Below are 8,536 nucleotides of genomic sequence, written 5' to 3'. Positions count from 1 at the left end.
GATTGAAACAACTACTTGACTTGGAGCTGGTGGGTCCTGGAAAAACACACTTAAATAAAGTTTAAAAAAAATTAAAAAATGAAACAGGCACCAACACTGGAAAGTGGTTAGGGAGGAGGAGATACCACGGAGGCCTCTGCTGCTTGCTTGTGCTCTCAGGGAAATAGGAAGCAAAGTCCTCTGCCAGGAGTGAGTGTGAGGTAAGGTTTGTTCAAGGGATTTTAAAAGACACTAATCTTGGTAATAGAGTTATAGAATAACTTGTCAGGATGCTTGTGGAATATTGTGTGTGACTTATGAAACCCCTTGGAGTCCCTAAACCAGAGAATCTGGATTCACTCAGTGTATTACACTGGGTATTAGAAGACAATACCCACATATTGGCAGTATGACACTTGATACGTTAGGCTGCATTCTCTTAGAGATGATATTGCTAACTCGATTCTCTCCAAGCATCTTGGCTCAAATCACATAAGAAATCCATTCAATTACTTCAATTTACTCCTGCAACATTTATTGGGTGACACTATGCATTAAGCCCTGAAATGTAGGGAATCAGATATTACTTACCTATGTAAGCTCCAGAGACATTAGTCATATGGTGAATACAACATCCCCTGACACCAGGAGGCCACTGTTTGTCAACCACTGAGGAGTCATGGACCTAGATGAACCTTTTATACCCTGGATTTCTCACCAATACCCTGGAAGTCCAATACCCTGGAATATCCAGGAAGGACTGTTGGCGTTATGTTAGGGAAATACAGGGCGTATTTGTAAACTGGAAAGAAGCCACCCAAATCCTCCTATCCATCTTGCCCACTTCCCCTGTGAACACTCAAAGAGCACTCCACAGGGACTGGTTAGCACCCTTCCCTTTTGAATCCTGTGATCAAGCAATCTTTTCATCTGGAGAACATAAAGAAAATATAAACATGATTTCAAGGGAGAACTTATGGAATAGTGCTCCCATGTGCAATGGCATCTCCTGCCCTCTGCCTCATTGAGCATTCCTCTGGCTTGCCCAAACCTCCAGTAAGTCCTCCAGCCCATTCTGTTATAATGCTCAGGGTTGTGGGAGGTAAAATTCTAGGGAACCCAGGTCCTAGAAAATGCAGTCCTCCTGAATGTCCAATCCAGACTTCAAATTCCAAAGGGAGTTTAGCTCTCATGTTACCAGAAATCCTTCAGGAAAGAGAGCCATGTAACTTTATTTTTCACTGTTTAGGAATTTCTTGATTTTTATTATCAAATATCTACTATATAAACACTGAACAAAAGACAAAAAATATTAGGGGAAGAAGAATCACTGGAGAGGTGTAACATAGTGGTCAAAAACATGAACTCTGGAGCCAAACAATCTCAGCGTCACTCCTTGCTAGCTCTGTGTTCTTAGGTAGGTTTCTCAACATCTCCACTTCAGTTTCTCCATTTGTAAAATTAGCATAATAATAGTACCTATCTTATAGAACCAAGGGGATTGAACAAGTTAATATTTGAAAAGCATTTGAAACAAAGCCTAGCATGTGGCAAGTGCTGTGTTAAATCTTAAATTAAAAAAAAAAAAAATTAACGGGGTTAATTTCTCCATATGTCTTTTCAGTCCTTATCCATATACATTTTTTTAGGTGTCATAGTAGATATGTATATACAACTCTGTGTCCTTTTTATTCCTCCAGGTTATGTATGCATTGTTCATAATTATAACTTATAGTGATTGCCTAAAATAAATTACAAACTAATGTCCAACAATGCAGGAATGAGTAAACCATGGACAACAACACACTGGGTTATAAAGTATCACCATTTCTTCCAACAACATCAGTCTTATACTTCTAGGCAATAACCTTTCTATCATTAGAAATCTCATTTACTCATCTTTTCTAAGGTTAATCTTTATCAACAGTAAATATCCCATTCAATACTATTTTTTTTCTTAAATTCAGATTTACTATTCCATATTCTATTTCTTAAAGGGCACCTAGACCCTCACATTTTAATAACAGAATCTGTATTTTCATGATTATGCACCAAATGTTATTGCAAATCTTCCCATCTAATACTCCAGCTTGATGCAAAACAGTGTTTCCACCCGAAACACTTTTCCTAGCATAAGGTTTTCTCTTTAACAATGCACTCTGATCCACAAATAGTTGAGACTTCTTACTAAAATATATCTCATTCCCTACATTCCCTCAAGTAGGATTACTGATGGACCATGAGAGGAGTTTGGAGTTTTCTTCACTGTAATTATCTGAAGTTAAATAAGAGTTACAGAACTGCTAAGCTTTCTTCTATTCTTTTCATTCATAGGTTTCTTCTAAGAAGATATTTTCTACTTAGTAATAAAGGGAGAAGTCTTACTGAACTCTTACTAAAAAATTCCCCCTCTTGATTATACTTGTAGGGGTTTTTTAATGTGTTATCAAATGTACAAAAGAAAATCTCTCATCAATTCAATTCAATTCAAGTCACAGAGTTTCTCTTCACTATGACTCCTCTGGTGTTGAAGCAGAGCTGAGTGACCACTATAAGCTTTTCCACAGTCATTGCATATAAAGCGTTTCTCTCCACTGTGCATTCTCTGATGAATAATAAGAGAAGAATTCTTACAGAAAGCCTTCTCACAATGATTGCATTTGTAGGGTTTTTCTCCAGTATGGTTTCTCAGATGTACAATAAGGGATGAACTCTCATTAAATGCTTTCCCACATTCATTGCATCTATATGGTTTTTCTCCAGTGTGAGTTCTCCGGTGCGCAATAAGGTGAGAGCTACAGTTAAAGGATCTTTCACATTGATTACATTTATAGGGCTTCTCACCAGTGTGAATTCTTCGATGAGCAACCAGGTGACAGCTCTGGCTGAAGGATTTCCCACATTTATTGCATTCATAGGGCTTTTCTCCAGTATGAGTCCTTTGATGTCTAACAAGATGAGCCATCTGGCTGCAGGATTTTCCACATTTATTACACTCATAAGGCTTAATTCCAGAATGAATAATTTCATGTTTAGTAAGAGCTGAGCGTTCTCTGAATGCTTTGCCACATTCCTGACAGTTATAGGGTTTTTCTCCCGTGTGAGTTCTCTGGTGGGCAATAAGGTGGGAGCTCCAGCTGAAGGATTTTCCACATTCAGTACATTTATACGGTTTTGCTCCAGAGTGAGTCCTTTCATGTTTACTAAGGGCTGAGTAATCCCTAAAAGCTTTTTCACATTCATCACATTTAAAGGGTTTCTCTCCAGTATGCATTCTCATGTGTGCAATAAGATGGGAGCTCCAGCTGAAAGATTTCCCACATTCAGTACATTCAAAAGGTTTCTCTCCAGTATGAGTTCTCTGATGTCCAATAAGATGGGAATTCCAGTTGAAAGACTTCCCACATTCATTGCATACGTAAGGTTTCTCTCCTGTATGAATTCTCGTATGCACAATAAGATGAGAATTCCAGCTGAAGGCTTTTCCACATTTATTACATTCATAGGGTTTTATTCCAGTGTGAGTCCGTTCATGTTTAGTAAGGGCTGAACGATTCCTAAAAACTTTTCCACATTTATCACATTCATAGGGTTTCTCTCCGGTATGAGTTTTCTTATGCTGGATAAGATAAGAGCTCCAGATGAACGATGTCCCACATTCATTGTATTCATAGGGTTTCTCTGCAGTGTAAGTGCTTGTATGTTGAGTGAGGAATGAGTCATACCCAAAGACTTTCTCCCATTCATTGTATTTATATGCTTTCTCTACAGTACCAATTTTTTGATGCTCCATAAAGGATGAGAAGTAAAAGATATTCTCATATTCTTTGTAACCACACTGTTTTTCTCCAATATGAGGTCTTGAATGTTCATCGAAGGATGGGCTCTGGTTAAAGATTTGATGGTATTCCTTATATTCATAGAGTTTTCCGCCTGTATGCATTCCGTTATGATCACCAAAATGTAGTATATGATTGAAAGATTTAACAGCATCAGTACATTTGAAAAGATTATCTCCAGTTTGCATCCTTGCAAGGTGAATAGGTTGCACAGACTGGCAGAAGGCTTTGTCATAATCATTACTTTCACAGGTAATCTTATCTGCATACATTATGGCTGAATTACATCTCCAACTTTCAGCATTTGTATCAGGCTTATAGAAATGTTCTATTTGAGAAACTCTCTGAGATGGAAAAAAGTTTAAGCTCTGGCTACACTCTGCCCCAAATTCACAGAACTCAGAGCCTCTTTGAGACAGTACTTGCTTTTGCATGAAGACCATCTGCCTCATAGCTGTACTTTGGTTCATGTGGTACATTTCTAATTGGTCTTTACATCCCAAAATTTCTAACCTGGAGAACCAAGGATCACCCCATACATATTGTTCTAACTTCATGCTATGGGATTGTTCTTCCTCAAAAATGTTCTGCGTTGGGATCAATGCTTTGCTTTCAAGATTTCTCATCATTTCTGAAACAAACAGAAAAAAAGCTGTGAGAGCACAGAGAAAGAACTTCTAAAAATAGAGTGGAAAAAGTGAGATTTTTTTCTTTTGGTCCATATTATTGAAAAGGCAAGACTGAACTTGTTTTCAAATAAACTTGTAACACACAGAAACATCACAATAGGAAAGAGAACAGTGAAAAGTGAACAAAGTAAGTAATCAGAATATAAAGTGTTTGCTTAAATACTGATAAAGTCCATTCAGGAATATTTATCCATGGTAACAACAGATGAGCAAGGCCCTTAGCAAATAATGTTTAAATTACCAAGGTGTCTTAATTTATTTATGTGCTCTAATGCCCTACTGATCCCCTGTTTTGACACCTGCCAAAATAGGAGGGGGTAGCATTAAGAGAAATCACCAACAGAGGCTTCAAGCCAGGATGTTATCTATGAAAATATGCTATCACATTACTTCCTACTCCATAGAGTTCAGTCAATAACACAAAATTAATTAGCCCAAAGGGCAAAAGTCACATGATTTAGGGACACTCCTAAATTTCTTCTAACAACTACAGAATCATTTATGGAGCAATGACATAAGAGATGAACTTGAAAGGCAGTATATTGTGATAAGACAGATACACAAGTTATAATCTGACAATCTGTATTTAAATACTGGCTCTGCCACTATCATTAGAGGACTTTTCTGATGATGAAATGAGATTGTGAATCCAGTGAAATGTCTGGCAAATTCAATATATAAAGCCAACTGTCATCATTGCTGAGGCATCAATCCTCCAACAACTGAAGAGGTCTCCTCCATTAATTTGCTACTGCTGCTGCAACAAACTATCACACCTGTTAAGTAGTGGCTTCAAATAACACAAACTTACTATCTTACAGTCTGGAAGTCAGAATCCAAAATGGCTTTCACTGGGCAAAAATCAAAGTAGCTTCCCTTCAAAAGCTCTAGGGGAGAATCCATATCCTTGCCTTTTCCACTTTTAAAAGCTGTCTGCATTCCTTGGCTTGTGCCTCCTTCCTCTACAAGGACAATTAAGCTCGCGAACTCATCCTAGAAAAAGTGCTACATACCTCATTGCTGAATATCACTACGATCACCTTCGAAGTGCTCCCCTTGGAAAGCTATGCACCAATGCCAGCGCCTAGTCCACCCTTCAAAGCAATTCTGGAATTCTTTTTCTGGAATGGCCAGCAGAGCTGTCGTTGTATTACCCTCGATGTCCTGAATGTCATCAAAATGTCTTCCTTCCAACATTTCATTTATCTTCAGGTAAAGAAAGAAGTCATTGGGGCCCAGATCAGGTGGGTAGGGAGGGTGTTCCAATACAGTTATTTGTTTACTGGCTAAAAACTCCCTCACAGACAGGGCCGTGTGAGCTGGTGCATTCTCATGCTGTAAGAGCCATGAATTGTTGGCAAAAAATTCAGGTCGTCTAACTTTTTCACGTAGCCTTTTCAGCATTTCCAAATAGTAAACTTGATTAACTGTTTGTCCAGTTGGTACAAATTCATAATGAATAATCCCTCTGATATCAAAAAAAGGTTAGCAACATCATTGCAACACGTTCACGAACTTAATTGTCACACCTCATAACTTCAAAGCACATCATTTTGGCCTCTGCTTCTGTCAACCACATCTCCTCCCTGTGTTTCTGCCACTACTGCTTCACTCATATAAGGACCATGTGATTATGAGGAGTCCACCCAGATAATATGAGATCATTTCTTCATCTCAAGGTCCTTAACTTATTCACATTTGAAAAGCCCCCTCTGCCATACAAGGTGCCAGGTTTAGGAGTGGACATGTTTTTCTGGGGGGAGTGTCATCATTCAGCCTACCACAGGGTCTAAAGCTGCAGGTACACAACAGGACCTAGACCCTGTCCTTTTTCTCTAGGTTTTTCTTGTTCTGTCTTCACCATACACCATTTTTCCCCTTTTACTACCAAAGTTCTCAATTTCTAGCTTAGAGGACTCACTGAAGGCTGGTACCAAGGATACATATTAGGAAGAAGGGGAGACATAATCCAGAAGGAAGCAATGAGATTCCTGGTTGTATCAAGATCAAGGAGATGTCTGAGATGATTTGCAAGATGATAGAAGTGTAAGAATGGAAGTGGTGGAACCACAAGGCTCAGGATGGCAACTTAGAATGGTCAGCACTAAAGGTGGGAGAGTTAAAGCCACCAGAATTCAGGAGCCCTTATAAGGTTTCAGATCTGAATAGGGGGCAACTCCACAAAAGACTACTTCATTAAAGTGGATGAGATGTCATCCATCTTCAGGACTCAAGGAGAGGTATGGTACATTGTTAAATCATAAATAGCAAGATACAGAACAGTGTATGTCATATTCTACCTTTCGAAAGGTGAAACGTAACTACCTATCCCTACATGCTTGTAGTTGCATAAAGAAACTCTGGAAACATGCAACATAAATACCGAAAATGATTACCTGGGATAAGGTGTCAGTGAAAATGGCAAAAGGAGGACCTCTGAAATTTTGTCCCTCCATGAAAGCAACCAAAAAACTGTCAGAAACTCAGAATCAATTGCTTCAGAATTCTATAAATTAACCAAAGATTTGCAGCAACCCAGGGAGAGTTTAATAAAGAAAAGGCTGAATTTTTATAATAACAGTGAGCTTTATAGCATTTTTCACCTACCGTAGTCCCATCTCTGGCTCCCAAACTCAGCAGTAACCTTGGAAAATAACAGCCCATATTTCTGGTACTAGAGCAGAACACAGCTGGAGCTTTATCAAAGCCTTGTCCCCAATGAATAACCTTTATTTGACCTGTCTGGTGGTTCCCTGGAAGATCCCCCTTAAAAGGCTTGTCAGGAACTCGAATAGTGCTAAAAGCTTCTAGGGAAGAGGTATCTATCTGTCAAACGTTTTCAGGCAATGTTTTAAAGTTGCTACTATCTGAGACGAAAGGAAACAGTTGGGGCAAACAATACACAAATCAAAAAGATGAAGGGGAAAGCCAAGGAGTGAGACGTCCATGGGGACTCTGAGAAGTTCTAACATATTCCTAGGAATCTAGAAGGCCACATGCATACACATGAAACCGCCAAAAGCCAAAGCCAAAGTGAGAATCGTGAAAGGAGCAGGAGAGAAGCTACTCATCACAGACAAGTGGTCCTCATAAGACTAACAGCTTATTTCTCATCAGAAACTATGGAGGCCAGAAAGATAAACTATCAATAACAAATTCTATATCTGGCAAAACTATCCTTCAAAAATGGAGAAATCAAGACATTCCTAGATAAACAAAACCTGGGCGAGTTTGCTGCTAGCAAACCTGCCCTACAAGAAATGCTAAAAGGAGCCCTTTAGGTTGAAATGAAAGGACACTAGATAGTAACTCGAAATATAAAACACCAATAAAGGTAATTACATAGGTAAATATAGCAAGACCGTAAATGCATTTTTGGTTTATAACTTTTTTTCTTTTTTTTAAAGAGCTCAGCAGCAGCTCAGCTCAAGGTGCCGTGTTCAATTTTAGTTGCAGGGGGCGCTGCCCACCATCCCTTGCAGGACGGGAGGAATTGAACTGGCAACCTTGTGGTTGAGAGCCCACTGGCCCGTGAGGGAATAGAACTGGCAGCCTTCAGAGTTAGGAGCATGGAGCTCTAACTGCCTGAGCCACCGGGCGGGCCCAACTTCTTTTTTTCTATCTTATTTAAAAAACAACTACATATAGCAATTATAAATCTATGGTGAGGGACACACAATGTATAGGTGTGACTTGTGACAACAATAGTATAAAAAGGGGAAGACAGAGGTACACAGAAACTAAGTTTTCGAATTCTATCAAAACTAAATTGGTATTAATCCAAACTCTATTATAGGTTAAGATGTTAATTATAATCTGCACGGCAACCACTAATAACTCAAAAATTTATAGTGAAAAAAAACTGGTTGCGTGTGTGTGTGTGTGTGTGTGTATGTTTGGGGGTAAGAATAATGTGGGTAAGAGGAGAGAATAATAATGAGATTTTTTTTCACCTTACCTATTTTATAGCTTTAAGTTTTTTCAGCCCTGTGAATACATTACACCTACATTAAAAAAACATATATATAT

The 8,536-nt window shown here is 38.7% G+C and overlaps 1 protein-coding gene across 24 annotated transcripts in view; it reads right to left on the bottom strand.

The window, feature by feature from the left end:
- Positions 1-1,649: 1,649 nt before the first annotated feature.
- ZNF606 (zinc finger protein 606) overlaps positions 1,650-8,536 on the bottom strand; it is a 42,724-nt gene continuing 35,837 nt past the window's right edge. For 13 of the 24 annotated variants that reach the window (XM_019711553.3, XM_088800411.1, XM_088800419.1 and 10 more), the window contains one exon: positions 1,650-4,449. In XM_019711553.3, coding sequence (XP_019567112.2) covers positions 2,462-4,449 — 1,988 coding nt within the window. In that variant the 3' untranslated portion in view covers positions 1,650-2,461. Of the gene's footprint in view, positions 8,512-8,536 lie in introns of all 24 variants that reach the window. The other 11 variants (XM_074315457.2, XM_088800422.1, XM_074315456.2 and 8 more) reach the window with 9 other exon arrangements.

The sequence above is a fragment of the Rhinolophus sinicus genome, chromosome 8 (genome assembly GCF_057876585.1).
Source record: "Rhinolophus sinicus isolate RSI-liver-muscle chromosome 8, RSI-T2T, whole genome shotgun sequence".
Lineage (NCBI taxonomy): Eukaryota > Metazoa > Chordata > Mammalia > Chiroptera > Rhinolophidae > Rhinolophus > Rhinolophus sinicus.
Note: the sequence above shows the minus strand (reverse complement) of the source record. Positions and strands in the feature narration are given on the sequence as shown.